The sequence below is a fragment of the Budorcas taxicolor genome, chromosome 2 (assembly GCF_023091745.1).
Source record: "Budorcas taxicolor isolate Tak-1 chromosome 2, Takin1.1, whole genome shotgun sequence".
NCBI classification, from domain to species: domain Eukaryota; kingdom Metazoa; phylum Chordata; class Mammalia; order Artiodactyla; family Bovidae; genus Budorcas; species Budorcas taxicolor.
The window spans coordinates 17,169,278-17,190,209 of NC_068911.1; the positions used below are offsets into that span (position 1 = coordinate 17,169,278).

At 43.5% G+C, this 20,932-nt stretch overlaps 1 protein-coding gene across 4 annotated transcripts in view; it reads left to right on the top strand.

The window, feature by feature from the left end:
* Positions 1-843: 843 nt before the first annotated feature.
* The window catches only part of XPO6 (exportin 6), a 107,604-nt gene continuing 87,515 nt past the window's right edge, over positions 844-20,932 (top strand). For all 4 annotated transcript variants that reach the window (XM_052636379.1, XM_052636378.1, XM_052636381.1 and 1 more), the window contains exon 1: positions 844-1,044. In XM_052636379.1, the coding sequence (XP_052492339.1) occupies positions 1,042-1,044 (3 nt within the window). In that variant the 5' untranslated portion in view covers positions 844-1,041. The remainder of the gene's footprint in view (positions 1,045-20,932) is intronic.

The following is a 20,932-nucleotide window of genomic DNA, read 5'->3' on the forward strand; positions in this document are numbered from 1 at the left end:
CATTGATCTTCTTTACTGTACTAGTCCTGGCATCCACAGCTGAGCCTGGTCCACAGCAGCTAAAATGTCTATGGGCTGAATGGATGTAAATTCCACAAGGGAAGAGGCTGCGTGCCACCGACTTCTAGCCGGGTGCTGGGCAAATAGAAGGTGCTCCTTTAAGATGGGTGGAATGAATGAGCTCAGGAAATGAAAGAGAAACCGCCCCTTTACCAAGATGGCAGAGCCAGTTCCCTTTACCAACATGGCCGCTTGCCCTCGTGGACCGGCGGAGGGCGGCGGGCGTGGGGCGGGGCCGGGCGGGGGCGGGGCCAGAGGGAGCCGTCAGGTGCGGCCCCGCCCCGCGCCCCCCAGCCCCCGCCCGCTCGATTCCGGATTGGTCCGGTTCCAGCGCCGCAGCCCGGCGGCCGCGCCGTGGGGCCGCGCCGAGCGCTCGCCACTTCCGGCGCGTTGGGGCTGTTGGTCGGGGGCGGCCGCGCGGCGCGAGCGGGCAGCTCCGGGGCGGGCGCGCGCAGGGATGCTCCGGGGGGCGGCGGCAGCGGCTGTGTGGGCTGAGGCGGCAAGGATAGCGTGGGCTCCCGGGCCTTTCCCCTGAGTCGGCCGCTCGGACTGCGCCGCCCAGGCCCCTTCAGCCTCCGCCCCTTCAGCCTCCGGGCCGGGCCCGCCGCCGTTTCTGAACGCGGGGGCCGGGGAGCCCCTGCCTGGGCCCGGAGCCTCCCCTCGGGGGTCGGGCCCGGGCGGGGGGCCCCGAGCCGCTGCCCTCCTCGTCAGCCCTCCGAGCCCCATTTCCTGCTTTTTTCAGTTTCTTTGGGGAGGGGTGGGTGGGTCTGGATGAATCGTTCCGGGGGTCCCCGATGAGGCGGGCCGGGGGGCCGCACTCTTTTTAGAGGGTCCCCGCGAGGCTCGGGGGTGGGGAAGCGGTTGTCTTTGCATGGGCGGGGGACTTCCCGAGCCTGCGGGACCATGACCTGAACTGTGCAAGCCGGACGTGTCCGAAGCCCGAGAGCCAGCTCACCTGAGCCGCCCCCTCCCCCGGCCAGCATGGTAAGTGGGGTCGGAGCCCCTTCCTTCCCGGGTGCCAAGTCGGAGCGGGCCCGGGACTGCTGAGCCATCGCTTCTCCCTGGGGCGGGGAGAGGCGCGTGCCGAGTCCGGCAGTGACACATGCGTGCAGGGTTTGCAGCCGGGCTCTGAGCTCCCATCCCCCCCCCCCAAACCCCCCCCTCCACCCCGCCTCCCGCCCCAGGGATGGTTCAGGACTGGGAGGGACCTGGACGCGGAGCAGACACTACCCTTGCATCTGTTGTTTGCCTCTCGTACATTGTAGCTCATCACGACAGTAGCTAACAATTCTGTGCTAAGTGATTGACGTGTGTTATTTAATTGGTACACCAGCCCTGTGTTCTGAAGTAGGGAGACTGAGGCACAGAGCAACTAAATATCCAGCTCAGGGTCACTCTTAAGTGACAGTGGCGAGGTTTGAACCTTGTTTGATTTCAGAGCTCCTAATAGAACACACTTGACAGAGCTGGAGTGGATCTTGGTTTAGCCGGCTCAGTCGTGTCCGACTTTTTGCGACTCCATGGACTGCAGCCCCTCAGGTTCCTCTATCCATGAGATTCTCCAGGCAACAGTACTGGAGTGGGTTGCCATCTTGGTAGAAGCTTATATACAGGGCAGCTGAGAGGGTTTGTGGTTTGCAAAGGCCACTTACCTAGATGGTAGCAAAGTCAGGACCTGTACTCTGTTCAGACACTCACCCTGCCTGTCTTTCTACTACATGCCCTGACCTTTGCCCTGGAGTGCCTGGAGATCGCTTCATCTTTCCAGATCTGGTTCAGAAGCCACCTCTTCAGAGGATAACATTCCACATTTTCCAGGCCCAAAGGCACTCTCAGTACTTCCTGAGATTTGTGCACATCTGTTTTTAAGCATTTGTCTTGTTGGAGTGATTATTTCTGAGCTGTAGTCGTCCATTGCGGTGAACTCAGTTTCCTCAAAGGTGAAATTGTCAGAATTTTTATCTTCTCTGGCTCTTGGTACATAGTAAGCCCATGGAAGGTGGTTGATCGTCAAGTCTGTGTTTGAGCTGTGTTTGTCTCCAGTTATAGGGTGCCCATTTTATCTCTGTCACGTTAGGGGTTTAGTAGAGAAAAGGAGGCCATGACATCGTCTGTGATAATAGCTCTTCAGGCCAGTGTGGTTTTCTGAACGTTGGAGTGTCCTGTGGGTGATGTGTTAGGTCTGGGGCAGAGAGAGGAGACCTAGGCTATAGCCCGTGTCTTCATAGTGCTTATAACCAGTCAGATAAAATGCACTGTTAATGCCAGGCAGCACTGTATAGTGTTGCCTGTACCAGGTGTAGGTAGGATGGATAGTGGCAGATCAGTTAAGCTTTTTGAGTCTCTGGGTCCTCAGCTGTGGAATGTGGAGACAGGAATTCTCTAATGAACAAAGGTATGAAGTGTAACACTGAGTGAATGATGAAAGGAGTATTCAGTGGTCCTTCACTGATTCTTTCAATGAATTAAAAAAAAAATGGTGGTAAAATATAGGTAACATGAAATTTACCATTTTAACCTTTTTTTTTTTCCTTTATCTTATATGCACGGGTTTAGTTGCTCTGTAGCATGTGGGGTCTTCTCGGACCAGGGATGGAACCAGTGTCTCCTGCATGGGCAGGTGGATCCTTTACCACTGAGCCACCAGGGAAGCCCCATTTTAACCATCCTTAAGGGTACAGTTCAGTCACATTAAGTACATTCACAGTGTGTCCATCCCCAGAATTAGTTTCATCTTGTAAGACTGAAACTATACCCATTAAACAAAAACTCCCATTCCTTTCTTCTCTGTCCCCTAGTGACCACTCTTCTACTTGTCTCTGAATTTTTTTTTTTTTTTTTTTCTTGTCTCTGAATTTAACTACTGTGTAAGCCTTCATATAAATGGAGTCATACGGTTTTGTTTTTTTTGTGACAGGCTTATTTCACTGAGCATAATAATGTCTGCAAGGTTCATCTGTGTTGTAGCATCTGTCAGGATTTCCTTCCTTTTTAAGACTGAATAATATTTCATTGTGTGTGAAGCCCACGTTTTGTTTATCCGTTCATCTGTTGATGGACACTTGGGTGTCTTCCACCTTTTGGCTATTGTGAAAAATGCTGATATGAACACGGATGTACACATCTTTTAATGAATTTAAGTAGCCACTGTATGCGAGGCTCTAGCAAATGTCAGATAAACAAGACAGACAGGTACCTTCTCTCAGGTAGCTGACAACATTGCTTTAGAACAGAATTGCTTTTGGGCAGAATTTTACTGTTTATCGACTTAGCTGGCCAAGCACCATTGTATTCAGGTTTCATTGTAATTGAGAGTCAGGAGAGCGTTATGAAAATAACCACCTTTGAGCAATTAATTGTGAAGTCATTGACTTCATCATCACCATTTACAATTTTTTTCTAAGATAACTTGTGAGTCAAGTTTTTTGTAACCTTCCCCTCACTTATTTTAGCACACAGTGGGTGACCACAGCGGATGTAAGGCCAATAGGACTGTCAAATCATGTCCTCTTTGCAGCACTGATCCCAGGGGGTTTGTTTCCTTAGGTGTCCCAGGTTCAGGGGTGTGGCTGGGGCAGGCCTTGCCCCCAACTGCAAGGAAGCTGTTGCCTGGTTTGTGTCTCATTTGAGGGGAGGGATCTCAGTTCTTTATTTGTTCCAGAAACTCTTTTTCCATTTCGTACTGACTTAACATTTTTGCTTTAAAGAGCCTTGAAAGAGTTGGCAAAGAAGTTGGGGTCTTTGTAATATCTTTTTAAAATTTCAGTTCCCTTATAAGATGAAAATGGTGTAATATGGTAGAACTACCATTGATTAAGTATCTACACTAAGCTAGCTGTGTTTCATTTATTTGTTTCCTTTCAGTCATTCAGTATCAGTTACGCACACCAGTCCTGCTAGGTTGGTTACCATATTGCCATCACTACTAGAGGAGGAGGTGAATACAGCTGGTGTAGGATACCTGTTTAACAAGAGGTGGAGCTGGCATTTGGACCCAGGCTGCCCTTCTCCAAAGCCTCTGCTGCTTGAGGCCAGATGCTGCCTCACACAGAAGATGGTTGGGAATGTCATCCAGCTATAGTTTATTTGGTTCTGAGATAGTGATGTGGGCAAGGGACCATGGGAATTTCCTTTAAAGTCTCCCTCTAGGAAGACGAGTTTTGACCTGCAAATTTAGAATTAATGAAAGATTTGTAGGTTCAGCATGGAATACCTAGAACAGTGAGACTGTAACTACCTTTGATGAAATCATTTTGGGTTGAATTCTCATGAGTTCTCAAGTGATGTAACATCTCAGAGGTTCCCACCACTTCTCTGAAAAGTTCTTACTTAATGTCAAATTTGCTTATTATGGAAATTTTGTGCAAAATTGAACCCTTGCTTAAATTAGTGGGTTTTTTTTTTTAGTTGCCTGGAAGATTGCTTTGGTTACTAAGCCTTCTCATTTTTGAATGTCCTCTTCTGTGAACAGTCCCTGTAATGGAGGGAAAATCAGACCTTAAAATTGGCTCCTCACTTGGTGTGCCTTGCATTAGTTTAGCAACTGTATTGCATTGTGCACTGCAGGACTGGAGGCGTGAAGAAGCTGTGGTGGTGGAGGGAGACCACAGGGCAAGGTTCAGCGGTACTCAGGTTCTCTGTGGCAGTCATGGCACAGAGGTTTTCTGGGAGATAGGTTAACTATCCAGAAATGACTTGAATATCTTTTGAAAAAATTAGGAGATGGTATGGTTCAAATGATAAAATAACCTGCTAAACAGATCCCCAAAACACTATTAACGTGGTGTCGAGAAGTTATTCTGTACAACAGGCCAGAGCTTTGTAGTGCCTCAGTTTATTCCTCTGTTTATTGACTTCCTGCATCAAGCTTAAAATCCTAGGATCTGTGGATACATTATCATCATGAAAGAGTCTCTATGAAAGAAAGTGAAAGTCGCTCAGTCGTGTCCAACTCTTTGTGACCCCATGGAGTGCAGCCTGCCAGGCTTCTCTGGAGGTCCATGGAATTCTCCAGGCCAGAATATTGGAGTGGGTAGCAGTTCCCTTCTCCAGAGGATCTTCCCAACCCAGGGATTGAACCCAGGTCTCCTGCATTGCAGGTGAATTCTTTCCCGTCTGAGTCACTAGGGAAGCCAGAGTAGCCATTCCCTTCCCGACCCAGGGATCAAACCCAGGTTTCCTGCAATGCAGGCAGATACTTTACTATCTGAGTCTTTCAGTGCCAGGAGGCAGAGACTATTTTTATTTCCCATTTTATAGATGAGAACATTCAAGGCCCAGAATGGTTAGGCAGCTTCTCAAGGTCACAGTGCAAGCAAGTGATAGAACTGGCATTCAGAGCCTGGCAGTCTGGTTCAAGAATCAGTGCTCTCAACTGCTACACTTTTACGCCAGGAAGGGTTATATTGCCCCTGACCTCTGAGAGTCAGTTGAGTGAGGAAATGGGACATATATTCTGGTAATTATGAGAAGCTGTGTGATAAGGTTTAGCATAGTAGAAGAATAGGGCTTCCTTGGTGCCTCAGATGGTGGAGAATCTGCCTGTAATGCAGGAGACCTGGGTTGGATCCCTGGGTAGGTAAGATGCCCTGGAGAAGGGAATGGCAACCCACTCCAGTATTCTTGCCTGTAGTCCATGGGGTTGCAGAGAGCTGGGCGCGACCGATTGACTAACGCATAGGAGAATAATTCACTGGTACAGAGGTAGCACACCTGAGGGAGGTTAGTGGGGCGGAGCGGCCAGGGAAGAGTTCCCAGGAGACACAGTTGAGTCGTGAAGGATTCAGAAGAGTTAGACAAGGGAAGAAAGGGCCTTCTAATGGAAAATTTGCGGATAGTTACAAAGATTAGATATAGATCAATAAAAGAAATAGAAAATAAGGGTGGATGTGAAGGAAGGAATTAACATCTGTTGAGTGCTGGACTTTGTAGGGCCCGGTAGCTGTGGTGCACGGGCTTAGTAGGGGCTCTGTGTGCCTGTATGGACACAGTACACAAACATGCTGTTTTTTCTCGTCGTGAATACCTTTACTGCTACCTTCCTGGCCAGCTGCTGCTCTATTTCCTTGTTCCTCTGCAGCAGAACTCCAGGAAAGAGTGGTCTTTAATTCCTCACCTTCCTTCCATTCTCTCTTAAGCTCGCTTGTCCAGGTTCCGCCCCACAGTTGTTGAACATAGAGGTTCATCCTCATCTTACTCGGTCTGTCGGTAGCACTGGACACGTTGAATACTCCCTTCTCTGTTAAGTCTTTCTTCACCTGGCCTCCAGGATGCTAAAATGTGCTTTTGGTTCCCCCCATCTTACTGGATATTTCTTCTTCATCCCACGATCTTTTAACAGGTGGAGTGCTCTAAGCCTTGGGTCCAGTGAGCTCCCAGGCCGGACCTGTCTCCCCAGTTGCCTTTCTCACATACATAGCTGCATACTTGACATGCAGGCTTGTTGGTCAGGCATGGCAAATGTAACCTGTCTAAAACTCCGCTCCCGATCTTTGCCTTAATTCCTTTCCACCCACAGGGTGTCTCTGTCTCAGTTGGGGGCAGCTCCATCCGTTTAATTGCTTGTGCCAAAAACTTGGAGTCATCCTTGACCTTTCTTTCTCTTCTGTTCCACATCTGGTCTGTATCAGGAAGGCTGATTGTTTTCTACCTTTGAAATGTAGCCAGGATTTTCACTTCTTGTTCCTTCTACTGCTCTCTCTCTAGTTTAGGCCTTGAGCATCTCTTGCCTGCATTATTGCAGTTGTCTCCTAACTGTTCTCTTAGCTTCTGACCTTGTGCCTTTATAGACTGTTTTAACACAGTAGCCTCAGTGGTCCTTTGAAAAATTGAAGGCACCTAATATCTTTGTTCTGTTTCCTTGGCTCCTCAGCTCACTTAGAGTGCAGGCCATGGTGCGCCTCCGTGGCCTGCTCTGCCCTCCATATTCTGGCTGTGATTACTCTCTGAACCCATCTCCTGCTCTTCCCTGCTTGGCTCACTGTTCAACTACCCTGGCCTTCTTGCTGTCCTTGAGAAGCTCCAGATGTGTGCCTGCCCCCATCTGTTGTCTCTCCTTGGGCTGTACTTTCCCCTAGATAGCTATAGGAGCAGTGTGAACTTCTTCAAGTCTTCTCAAGAGTAATCTTCCCAGTGAGGCCGGTCCTTATTGAAAACTGTGATCCCATCTCAGAACTCCCATTCCACCTCTTTTTGTAGCATATACACTTTTAAACATTTTACAAACTTACTGTTATTTATGAGGTCTATTTTTTGTTACTTCTTTCTGCCAAAATATTAACTTCCTATGGCTTTGCTCTGTTCACTGATGTATCCCAGGAGCATAGAACAATTCCTGCTGTAGTGGTGGTGCTGGTTTATGCGCTAAGTTGTGTCTGCCTCTGTGACCCTATGGACTGTAGCCTGCCAGGCTCTTCTGTCCATGGGATTCTCCAGGCAAGAATACTGAAGTAGGTTGCCATTTCCTTCTCCAGGGGCTCTTCCGACCTGGGAATCAAATCTGGGTCTCCTGCATTGCAGGCAGATTCTTTGCCGACTGAGCTATGAGGGACATCCTAGACAGTTATGTTGTAGTTAGGAATGCTGTGGCAGTCTTGCGTGTTCAAGGTTTTTAGAGAAGGAGAGTGAATAGAACTTGGAGAGACAGGGCGCTTCAGAAGAGAAGGGTATAACTGAACGTGTAGTGTTAAGATAGCATCTATAATAGACTAGTTTGGCAGTGGTGGAGATTTTTGTGAAGCAGCAGTTAGAAAGCTTATAAAAGCAGTAAAAAGCTGGATAATGGAGGGCCTCCAGCCTTACCCTAGGGAGTCTGGCTTCATTTTTTGGTTAATTTTTTCCTTGAAGGAACATTGATTCATCTGCTGTGTGTAGGTTAGATTGGTGTAGGAAACCAGATAGAACACCTGTGTGGACATGACAAAGGCTTGTCTTTTGATTTGGAGTTAGGAGTGGAGAGGAAAACTTGACCAAGAGAGTCAGCACTTATAACAGACGGACTCTAGATGCAAGGGATGAAGAAAAGGGAGGAACTCAAGCTGATTTTGGAAGCCTCTAAACTGGCGATTGGGAATGGTGGGAAATTGTAATTAATTGGTGATTGGATTTGGTAGAGATGAAAGAGATGGCAGGTGAACTGATAGAAAGATGACAGGAGATAGGCCATGGACTGATAAAATAAGGAATTTGGCTCTGTCTGTAGATACAGAGTCACTGCTCTGTTGAGATGAAGGTGATTGTCTTTGGACAGGACAAGGATTGTGACGATTGTAGGTGGTTGGGTTGTCAACGTAAGTGTCCTGTGCAGTTACAAGGGAGATGTAACTGCACAGGCTGGGGTGAAGAGGGACAGAATTCTTGAATGTGTAGCTGTTACTTATTGCTTCTTTTTCCTCCTCCCGTTTTCTCTCCACCAGTGGTTTGTTCTGCAACCGATTGCAGACTGATTTGTCGTCACTACTTTCTAAGACCACCAGTGACCACTGTGTGCTGAATTCAGTGTACAGTCATCCCTTGGTATCCATGGGGGTTGGTTTCCGGAGCCCTGAGTATACCTAAATCCACAGATTCTCAGTTGGTGTAGTACAGTGAATACATAAATAGCCTCTTTTCAGTCTTTATGCCCTCTTTTGGCTATTGGCAACCACTGGTCCCTTCCGGCCTCCCGCCCGCCCTTCCCCACTCCCTGCCCCAAAACACTTTTTCTTGGTTCCCATGATATAACTCTTGTTTCAGTCTCCCTTGATCTTCTTTCTTATGACTTCAGCTATGACCTGTGAACCAGTGAGAACTCAGTCACCCTCTCTTGCCTTGGATGTCCACTGGAGTGTCCTGTAGACATCAAATTAAATGTGTCTTAACCAAACCCATCGTCTTCCATTTAGGTTAGCGCCTCCTCCCCTATACCCTAATTCTCTTAGTGATCTTGTTCACCGGATACTCCAGTGATAAAGCTGAGTCATCTTTAAATTTCTCTTTGCCTTCAGTCCCCCATTTATGGACTTGTTGATGCTGTAGCTAACTTGTGTCTGACCTCAGCCTTACCCTCTATTCCCTCTGCCTTGGTGAGGCTACTGTCATCTCTTGCTTTCGTAGTTGGTGTCTTGACAGCTTCCAGATTCTTCCTCCACCAATCCGTCTTCTTTCCATGTTCCTGCCAGAGCTACCTCATGGACCTCAGACGTGGTCATGTCACTTGACCCCAGAGTGTTCTGAGCGGAGGGTCCCCAGTGTTGTCAAAGACCAAGTTTTATCACAACAGAGTAGTGGAAAGCACATTGGCCCTAGATTTTCACAATTTCTCTTACTTTTAGTCCTCTCAGTAAGGATGAAGATGATTTATTAAATGCTTATAGTGGTTTGTTCAGAATATCTTTTAAAGACTTCTCAAATTGTGTCTTGTTCTATAGCCTCTGCGAGCCAGCTGTCATCCCCAGAACACCGAGCACACTTGGATGTGTCTCTGCCCTTGTTCAGAGCTATTCCCTCTGCTTGAACATCTTTCCTTCTTTTTGAGACCTTACCTGCCATGACCGTGGCCCCCTTGAGGCTTTCCAGCCACTAGTTTAACATTTATCATCTTTGATTATAGTTAGTGTTTTTTTACTTCTATTATTTTGATTTATTTGTTTTTATTATATAAGAATTACAAGATTATATTCTTGTAGTAAGTGTCAAATAATTCATAAGTTTGAAGAGCAAAATGGGAACTTCCTCCATCCTTTCCCTAGCTTTCTCTCCTTTCCTCCCCCTCCAAGCCTGGGGGTGGGGAGGATTGATTCCTTCTCTTTATGATCCCGTAGCAGAATGAGTCTCACTCTTTACATTTCCAGTGCCCAGTAAGCATTCAGCAGATATTTAGGTAATTGAAGAAGTCAGGTCTGATGGGCCTTCCCTGGCGGTCCAGTGATTAGGACTCTGCTTTTGCTGCTGCAGGCTCGGGTTCAACCCCTGGCTGGGGAGCTAGCTGAGATCCCACAAGCTGTGTGGTGGAGCCACTCCCCCCCGCAAAACAAAAGAAAAAAAAGAGGTGTAAAAACAGCAAATCCCAGAAGGTCATTGTAGGCCCTTGAGGTTAGTAGTTGATAGTAGCAGCATTCAAAGAGTGTAGTAAGATTGAAATAGAGTATGAGTATAATTTTTCCAAAAGCCATGTAGCCAGCAAGCTCAGGAAGTTTTTTGGGCAGATGGAGGTGAGGAGCAGGTGAGCAAGAGGAGTTGTCAGAACAAATGCTGTGTAGATGGTACACTTCCTGGGAGGCCTCCAAAACTGATTGCTCCTGGGAGAACTGCTGGGGGATGAGTGGGGGTGGGGTGAGGTGAGGTGAGGGCTGTGGATAGTGACTGAGGAAACCCACAAGGCAGAGAGATGGTGAGAGAGGCTGATGGGAAGGGAAAGAAGCTGGGGGTTAGAGGGAGAAAAAGGTCTGAGTGTGCTTCACAATTACACTCCGTGCTAGCTTCGTTTAGGGCCCTTGTGTACTCAGTACCTCATTTGTCTCTTACAGGTGTTCTGCAAGGTAAGTGTGATTGTTTGTTCCCATTTTACAGTTGAGGAAGATGAGGACCCTGAGGCTCAGGGAGGGTAATGTAAGTACGCAGCTTGTCCAAAGTTACATAGCAAGTTGATAGAGATGGGGTGTAGACGCCAAATTCTAAACTCACAGCCCATGTTCTTTCTGTAGCACTGGTTTTCTTCTTAAGCCTGTGCACTTTTGCGTAGGCATATTTACTTGAAATGTAGCCCAAGTGGGTATGTTGTCCCAGGAAAAACAGTACATATAGTGACAATAACCTTAAAACTTGCATAATTTACCTCTTATAACAGAAAGGGCAATATGGTAAAAGTTTGCTGATAACAAATGAGAGAAAAGAGATTTCTGCTTATTCTCTGATGTGATAGAATAGAGAAAATGTGACTCCTGAGGGTAACGTGGTAGCTGGAGCACGTTACAGAACAACATAAAGGAAGGTTCTTTGACTTTATGTGTTTCAGTTCAGTTAAGCCAATTAGGCTTAGCATATGCAGTAGTTCATTTATCAGAGCAGTCTGGTGCTCTTTTATATGAAGGTTATAATGAAAAAGGTCTTTGGTCTCAGACTCCCTGGAAAGCTAAAGGTATTTTATGAGTTAAATGCAGTTAAGATAGAGGGGAATCATTGGTTTTTCTTTCTCTCTGCCTTGTGAGGATATGCAGGCAAGAATACTGGTGTGGGTTGCCATGCCCTCCTCCAGGGGATCTTCCCGATTCAGGGATCAAACCTGTGTTTCTTTCTTATGTCTCTTGCATTGGCAGGTGGCTTCTTTACCAGTAGCCCCACCACCTGGGAAGCCCTCATTGGTTTTTAAATTGGCTAATAATCAGACTTGGGATAAGTTTTTTTTATTTTTAGAGTAACAACTGGGTAATTTTTATAAAAATTATGTATGCTCATTCAAAATCAAGCAGTATCAAAAGGTATAAAGAACATGGCAAAAAAAGAAATCCTCTAACTCCTCGTACCCTGAACTATGATTAATAGTCCATATATCTTTGTTTCTATCTGTCTATAAGATGAGAATAGATGCCTAAAATAAGTACTTTTATTAAAAAAGTGATCATGCTGATTTTTTTGGGGTCATGCTTGTTTAAAATAAAAATCATTTTATTATCATTTGCATTTAAAAAAGTATATTTTTTGCAATATGTATATACTCAGAGGAAGTTGCAAAATGAGTACAAGGCTTTCCATTGTACCCTTCACCCAGATTCCCCCCAATGGTGACATTTTACATAGCTGTGTGCAATATCAAAACCAGGAAATTGACATTAGTACATGTCAATTATTGACTAGACTATAGACTTAATTCCCTTTTTACCATTTGTAACCTGCATTTACGTGTATGTGTGTGGTTCTGTGCAATTTATTCCATGTATTGATTCATGTAACTACCACCACAGTCAAGGTACAGAGTGTTCCATCACCACTGAAGGTCTGACTCATTCCTAATATTTTTTTCCCCCTAATACCCTTTGTAACATTCCTCCTTGTCTCCTGGCAACCAGTGTACTATCTGTTCTCCATCTCTGTAGTTTTGTCATTTTGAGAGTCGTGTGAATGTAATCTGCAGGCTGTAACCTTTTGATATTGATTTTTTTTTTTTCACTGAGCACATTGCTCTTGAGGTCTCTCTATTTCATTTCAGTTTAATAGCAGAAAAAGGAACAAATGAAACTGAAAGATGATTTGTTAATTTCAAACATATCTTTGCTTCAATAATTATTAGCTCTTGATAAATTTCAGTTATGGAAAAAAGGTTATGGAAGTGGAAAACATTTCTGTGTAATGGAAACCATTACAAAGATGGCATTATTTTTAATATGTTCCATGTTTCAGTTCTAGGCAGCATCAGTGAACTTCATAATAGGAAAAAGAAGAAGATGTGTAGTCTTTCCACTTTTCCCTCTTTACTCTTGTTATTTTACTTTGTCATTGTCTTTAGAACCTTTATAGTCTGTTCTATAACCACAACACCCTCAGTGTTTAGTCTTAGTTTTATATTTTAAAGAATCCAAATGTCCCCCCCACTAGTTCTTTTAACTATGGTCTTTCCATGTCTGAAATTTTTGATTCATTTCCCTGTAAGCTAGATTTTATTGTCACTCTTAAGAAACAGGGCCTTATTTGGTGATTTAAGAATGTCTCTGCCTTTATATATGAAGGACATCTTGGCTGGGTATAAAATTTTTGGAATGCACTCTTTCCCTTAGATCTCGTAGACATTGTTCCACCATCTGGGATTGGGTGTTTTCTTGAACCTTTTAATTTATTTAACATTGATGAGCTGATATATAATGTGTGTGTATACATATATAATTTTTTTTCCAAAAGAGTTTATGGTTGCTCTGTTTCCTGAATTACTCATTTTGAAAGTTTCTGTTGTCCTTACCCATAAATGACAGCTTGGCTGGGTGTAATATTCATGGGTCATACCTTTTTTTTTTTTTTTAGAATTCTTTGGATATTTCTCCATTGTTTCCTTCCATTGAAGGTTCAGTTCAGTTCAGTCCAGTTCGTTCGCTCAGTTGTGTCTGACTCTGCGACCCCATGGAATGCAGCATGCCAGGCCTCCCTGTCCATCACCAGCTCCTGGAGTTTACTCAAACTCATGGCCATTGAGTCGGTGATGCCATCCAACCATCTTATCCTCTGTAGTCCCCTTCTCTTCCCGCCTTCAATCTTTCCCAGCATCAGGGTCTTCTCAAATGAGTCAGCTCTTCACACCACTTGAGTCAGCTCTTCACACCAGGTGGCCAGAGTATTGGAGTTGCAGCTTCAACATCAATCCTTCCAGTGAACACTCAGGACTGATCTCCCTTAGGATGGACTGGTTGGATCTCCTTGCAGTCCTAGGGACTCTCAAGAGTCTTCTCCAACACCACACTTCAAAAGCATCAATTCTTCGGCACTCAGCTTTCTTTATACCAACTCTCACATGCATACATGACTACTGGAAAAACCATAGCCTTGACTAGACGGACCTTTGTTGGCAAAGTAATGTCTCTGCTTTTGAATATGCTATCTAGGTTGGTCATAACTTTCCTTCCAAGGAGTAAGCGTCTTTTAATTTCATGGCTGCAGTCAGCATCTGCAGTGATTTTAGAGCCCCAAAGAGTAAAGTCAGCCACTGTTTCCACTGTTTCCCCATCTACTTGCCATGAAGTGATGGGGCCAGATCCCATGATCTTAGTTTTCTGAATGTTGAACTTCAAGCCAACTTTTTCACTCTCCTCTTTCACTTTCATCAAGAGGCTCTTTAGTTCTTTGCTTTCTGCCATAAGGGTGGTGTCATCTGCATATCTGAGGTTATTGATATTTCTCCTGGCAATCTTGATTCTAGCTTGTGCTTTATCCAGCCCAGTGTTTCTCATGATGTACTCTGCATAGAAGTTAAATAAGCAGGGTGACAGTATACAGCCTTGACGTACTCCTTTTCCTATTTGGAACCAGTCTGTTGCTCCATGTCCAGTTCTAACTGTTGCTTCCTGACCTGCATACGGATTTCTCAAGAGGCAGGTCAGGTGGTCTGGTATTCCCATCTCTCTCAGAGTTTTCTGCCGTTCATTGTGATGCACACAGTCAGAGGCTTTGGCGTTTGTCCTGAAGGTTGCTGTGTGGGAAAGCCTTGTCACCCTGACGCGTGTGGTGTCCCTCTCCCTTTACTTCGGTGAGATAGAACGTGCCTGTTTTGCGTGGTTGCTGGAAGAACTCTGCATTACTAAAGTTCAGTAGCTCAGTTAGGTTATCTCTAGTGTGGATCACTCTTCTGTGACTTTTCCTGGGAACATGGTATGCCTACCTTCATGTTTATACCTAGTTTCCTGATGTTGGATACTTTAGATTTCTAGTGTGTTTTGCATCAGAACTACAGTCAACACATTAAATATATCTTTATCCATTTTTTGTGAGATTGTTGGATAAGTTTCTAGAAGTGGAATTGTGGGGCAAACAGTACATTTAAAAATTCTGGTATTTAGTGCTTCTTCTACAAAATGATTATATCAGTTTATATTATCACTAGTGGGATTCTGGCTGACACCAGTAAAACTTTTTAATGTGAAAGATGAAAATGACACTTTAGGAATTTACATGTTATGTTTGGTTTTGAGTGAAGTGGAACATCTTTGGATGTTTTATTTCCATGTGTTTTTTTCCTATGTCAGCTGACCATTCCTGACCTCTATTCATTTTTCTGTTGAGTCAGCCAACAGTGTTTTGAAAAATGTAATTTGGCTGACTAGTTTCAGAATGTTGATAAAATTAGGTTTGGAATAGCCTGTACATTTGGTTGATTAATCTCATGCCACTAATTTTAGTTAGATTAAGAACACTATAATTTCTTGTACACTGATATTGTAGACTTGAATAAAATGATTGTCTTGGGATAGGACTGTATAATCTGGTAGTTGTGGTAATTTTATGAACCGTCATACATTTACCTTTTGTCTGATGATCTGTGTAGTTTAGTTGTGTATTCCTCCCCACTTGGTTTCAGGTTTATTTGTTACAACATAATGTAAGAACAGGTTTAATTGCAGGAAAGTGGTTCCATTGCCAGAAAGTTGCAGAACTCACCCTGGTGAATGGTTTTTCTGGTAATCATTTGTTGCTGATCCTCTTAGTTTGGTGTATTAATTTAGAATGTTAAAGCATATATGAAGTAACTTCATAGGAGAGTTTATCAGTCACGCTTAGGATTTCTCTGATTTTCTGCTGAAATTCCTCAAACGGCAGAGAGCCTATACTTGCTTAAGAGAAGGCCCTGTCCTGGGGCTTTAGGTCAAAACAGCTCTCTTCAAACCTGAAATTGCTTGCAAATCTTGAACTGTATGTTAAATCTTTATTGTTTAGAAGTCAATAATATTGTTTAGAAGTCAGTATATATTTTTCTTTCTACCTCTCTCCCTCTCCTTTTTTCTTCCCTTTCCTCCCTCCCTGATCTTTACAAAGATCCAGGCATATATATATATTTTTTTAAGTCTTTATTGAACTTGTTGCAGTATTGCTTCTGTTTTATGTTTTGTTTTTTTTGGCCACAAAGCATGTGGCTTCTTAGCTCCCCAATCAGGGATCCAACCTGTGCCTCCAGTATTGGAAGCTAGGAGTCTTAACCACTGGACTGCCAGGAAAGTCCCAGACACATACATTCTCTTTGAGGAGCACTCTGTGTCCACCGTCACGTGTTTCTGTTGGGGTTGACTGATCCATGTCTCCAGAATTCTTTGGATAGACATACTTATCTGAGGAGTGCTGAAAAATCATATCATGGTGTATCTGTGAAGGAGACTTCTTATGAAGGGAAAAAACTTGAAGACTTGAAAAGACCTCAGAAATATAAACCATCCCTCTTTACACCGTAAGAGTGAACAGATTGAAAGAGAACTGTTGGCATACTCAGTAGACTCTTGATATGTAATACTTGTGTTTTTGGTTATTTGTCAATAACTTTCAAAGCCTTTGATAAATCATTTGTTGTTTTAGAGAAGTGTGACTTGCAGTGCCTTCAGGTGTCTGGAACAAGTCTCTTGGCTGGCATATAAGTGGGCCTGTCTGATCGCCTAGCTCAGTACAGCCTGGGGGGTTCTTTACTCTTCAGGGTTATGGCTTGAGAGTTATGAAAATCTTCATTACTTTATGAAAAGTAATCCCCCAACGAAATTCAACGTGTAGAACTGAATGAAACGATCTGAGGAAGTTAAAGTTCTTAGTTAGCATAGAAGAGTTCTGGACAAATTAGAGTACAGGGTTAAAATCTGGTGTCTTCCACACTCTAGTTGTGGAAAGAAAGGAAAGCAATTCATAATACTAGGTGAATGCTGGGCCATGGCAAACATTGCTGATTGGAGAAAGTTGAAAAGACAGTTAACTTGTGATGTTACTTTGTTCACCAGGATGTCTGTATTTTTAATTCTTTACTGAAATGCAAAGTCAGGAGTCGGAGGAAGCACTGTTGGTGAATTTGGGGCCTCACTTGCAACAGAGTTCCAAAATAATTGCAAATCAGCTGGCCTGCAGCTATTGAATGTAAACATGGGAAGGGCAACTAGAAAGTATGGGGGGGTGTGTGTGTAGGGGTGTGTGTAGGTGTGTGTGTGTGTGTGTGTGTGTGTGTGTGTGTGTGTAAAGATGGGAAAGGGTGACTAGAAGGTGTGTGTGTGTGCGTGTGCACATGTGCACGCTCAGTCGCTCTTTGCGACCCCTTAGACTGTAGCCCGCCAGGCTCCTCTGTTCATGGAATTTTCCAGGCAAGAATGCTGGAGTGGTTTGCCATTTCCTTCTCCAGGGGATCTTCCAGACCCAGGGATTGAACCTGGGTCTCTTGCATCTCCTGCATTATTGGCAGGTGGATTCTTTACCACTGAGCCACCTGGGAAGCCCTGACTAGAAGTCATAGAAGTTTTTAACTTTTGGAAGATGAGATGTGCACGGCAGCAAGTGATTACAGTGCTGGGGGAAAAGTACAGAAATAGGCAGCGATGATGGTGTCTCCAAAGGCAGCTACTCTTGGAAAGGCTTTATTTAATTACTGAGGAAAGGAGCTTTATTATTGTCTAGGAAATTATTCCTCTATATTCTCAATCCTGTTTTTAGATAAAGAAATTTAACTATTAGTAGTAATTTTTTTTTGGCTATGTCATGTGGCATGGGGCATCTTAGTTTCCCAGCCAGAGACTGAACCTGTGTCCCTTGCAGTGGAAGCATGAAGTCTTAACCATTGGACTACTAGGAGGTCCCTAATTTTTATTTTTTATTGAAGTGTAGTTAATTTATAATGTTGTGTTAGCTTCAGGTGTACGGCAAAGTAATTCAGCTGTATATATATGTATAATATATATCTTGCCTGGAAAATCCCATGGGCAGAGGAGCCTGGGGGTCCATGGGGTCGCGAAGAGTCGGACACGACTGAGCGACTCCACTTTCACTTTTCACTTTCGTGTATTGGAGAAGGAAATGGCAACCCACTCGTATGTTCTTGCCTGGAGAATCCCAGGGACCGGAGAGCCTGGTAGGCTGCTGTCTGTGGGGTCGCACAGAGTCGGACACGACTGAAGTGACTTAGCAGCAGTGTAAGTTATATATATATTTTCAGATTCTTTTCCATTGTAGGTTATTACAAGATACTGAATATAGTTTCCTGTGCTATACAGTAGGCCCTTGTTGTTTATTTTATATATAGTAGTGTGTATCTGTTAATCCCAAATTTATCCTTCACCCTCTTTTCCTCTTTGATAATCATAAGTTTGTGTTCTATGTCTGTGAGTCTGTTTTATAAATAAATTTATTTGTATCATTTTTTAAGCTTCTTCATAAATGATATCACGGTATTTGTCTTTCTCTGTCTGGCTTATTTTATGTAGTATGATAAATTTCTGGGTCCATCCATGATGCTATAAATGGCATTATTTCATTCTTTTTTAATGGCTGAATTGATGAGTATGGTGTGTCACTGGACATTTGTGTTGCTTCCATGTCTTGGTTATTTTAAGTAGTGCTGCTTTGAACATTGGGGTGCATATATCTTTTCTAATTAGAGGGTTTTTCTTTTTTTGGATATATGCCCCAGACTAGGGTTGCTGGGTCACATGATAGTTCTATTTTTATTATTTTTAAGGAATCTCCATACTGCTGCACCAATTTACATTTCCCACCAAGAGTGTAGGAGGTTTCCTTTCTCTACGTTCTCTCCGGCGTTTATTAAATTTAGACTTTTTGATGATGGCCCTTCTGACCAGAGTGAGGTGATACTGCATTGTTGTTTTGATTTGCATTTAGAGAAAAAACAAATTAAGTGATCTATCCCAGATTTATGTATTCAATTTAAGCATCTGGTTTTGAGATATTTTAGACTTTCAGAGGAGTTGCAAAAATAGTACAGGGAGTCTCTTTATACTCTTTTTCATAGGAATTTATTAAAGTCAAAAACAGTCACAATAGCCCAGTCTTCCAAGATTTGTGGCCAGTAGTTTAGCTCAGTTTCTGCACCTACTTGCTTCTAGTACTGTTTGGCAGTTAAAGTTGGTACTAATGTGATCACAAAGTTTTCTCCACCATTTTTTGTTTGTTTGTTTTTGCTTATTTTTTCCTGATTATAAAAGGTATTTTGAACTCTGTAGACTATTTGACAAGTATAAAATAGGCAAGAAATTACCACTATCTGATTCAGCCTCTAATAACATTTTTCTTTTCTTCCAGTGTGTTTTTCTATTTACTTTTAAAAAATGGTTGAGATCACACCGTAAATGTACTTTTTTCTTCTGCCTTTTCCACTTAATATAAGTAGTTTTTTCAGTCATTAAATACTTCATAAGTATTTACAGTGGCTCTATAATATCACATTGCATGGATTCTTAGATAGTTAGATTGTTCCATTTTTCACCATTGTAAATAATATGTGATTAATGTTTTTGCTAAAAGCTTTTTCTGTGTTTCAGAAAATTGCCTTAGAATAGATTCCCAGAAGGACCCAAAGGGTATGAAGTTTTTCTTTCTTTTTTTTAAATAAATCTTTTACAGGTATGTCATTAGCCTTTTTCCGGAAAGCTTATACCAATTTATTCTCCCACAAGCTGTAGAAAAATACTCACCAGCATTGCGTAGCCTTCGGAAAAATTGTTGTAGAATTAGTAGGTTTTAAAAATGGCTTTTCATTGTTCCTCAGTTTCTTTTTTTTCTTTGGTAGGAAAAGTTTTTACCAAGTTAGATTTTATTTTTGTTTGTTTATAGAAGACATCCCTTATGCTTACTTTACTTACTATTTATCCTTTACTGTCATCTGTTGAAAGTGGTGCCTTAAGCATTTTTCCCCGTTGTCTTAAGTAGATTTTTATTATTATTTTTAATTGTGGTAAAGTACACATAACAGAGGAACTAAAAAGCCTCTTGATGAAAGTGAAAGAGGAGAGTGAAAAAGTTGGCTTAAAGCTCAACATTCAGAAAACTAAGATCATGGCATCCGGTCCCATCACTTCATGGGAAATAGATGGGGAAACAGTAGAAACAGTGGCAGACTTTATGTTTTTGGGCTCTAAAATCACTGCAGATGGTGATTGCAGCCATGAAATTAAAAGACTTACTCCTTGAAAGGAAAGTTACGACCAACCTAGATAGCATATTAAAAAACAGAGACATTACTTTGCCAACAAAGGTCCGTCTAGTCAAGGCTATGGCTTTTCCAGTGGTCATGTATGGATGTGAAAGTTGGACTGTGAAGAAAGCTGAGCGCCAAAGAATTGATGCTTTTGAACTGTGGTGTTGGAGAAGACTCTTGAGAGTCCCTTGGATTGCAAGGAGATCCAACCAGTCCATTCTAAAGAGATCAGTCCTGGGTGTTCTTTGGAAGGACTGATGCTAAAGCTGAAACTCCAATACTTTGGCCAGCTCGTGTGAAGAGTTGACTCATTGGAAAAGACTCTGATGCTGGGAGGGATTGGGGGCAGGAGGAGAAGGGGATGACAGAGAATGAGATGGCTGGATGGCATCACCGACTTGATGGACATGAGTCTCAGTGAACTCCAGGAGGTGGTGATGGACAGGGAGGCCTGGCGTGCTGCAATTCATGGGGTTGTAAAGAGTTGGACACGACTGAGCAACTGAACTGAAAACATAACAGAAGGGCTTCCCCAGTGTCTCAGCAGTGAAGAATCTGCTTATAATGTGGGAGCCGCAGGAGACATGGATTTGATCACTGGGTCGAGAAGATCCCCTGGAGGAGATGGCAACCCCATGGCAACCCACTCCAGTATTCTTGCCTGGAGAATCCCCATGGGCAGAGGAGCCTGGTGAGCTACAGTCCGTAGGGTTGCAGTGAGTTGGACATGACTGAAGTGACTCAGCATGGCATGATACATATAACAGAAGGTTGACCATTTTGAAGTGTACAGTTTAGTGACATTAAAACTACATTCACCATGTTATGCAACTACCACCACTCTCTAGTTGTAGCGCTTTCTGACTCTCCTTTGGAAACCCTGTACCCAGGAATAGTCACTCCCCGTTTTTCCCTCTTCCTAGCCCCTGACAACCACAAAGCTGCTTTCTGTCTCCATAACTGTGCTTATTCTGATGTCTCATATATGGAATCATATTCAACTTAAAAGAGAGTCACAACCTAAAAGTTGAGAGTTATGTTTTATTTGGTGAAAACTTTAAGGACCTAAGCCTGGGAGATAGCATCTTAAGTAGTTCTGAGAGAAATGTTCCAAAGAGGTGAGGGGAGGAGTCAGGTTATATAGAAGTCTTAACAACAAAGGGCAGGTAGTCTGAACACCAAAGGATTACTGTTAATTAAAGAAAACCAATGGACGTGAATTCGAGCAAACTCTGGCAGATAGTG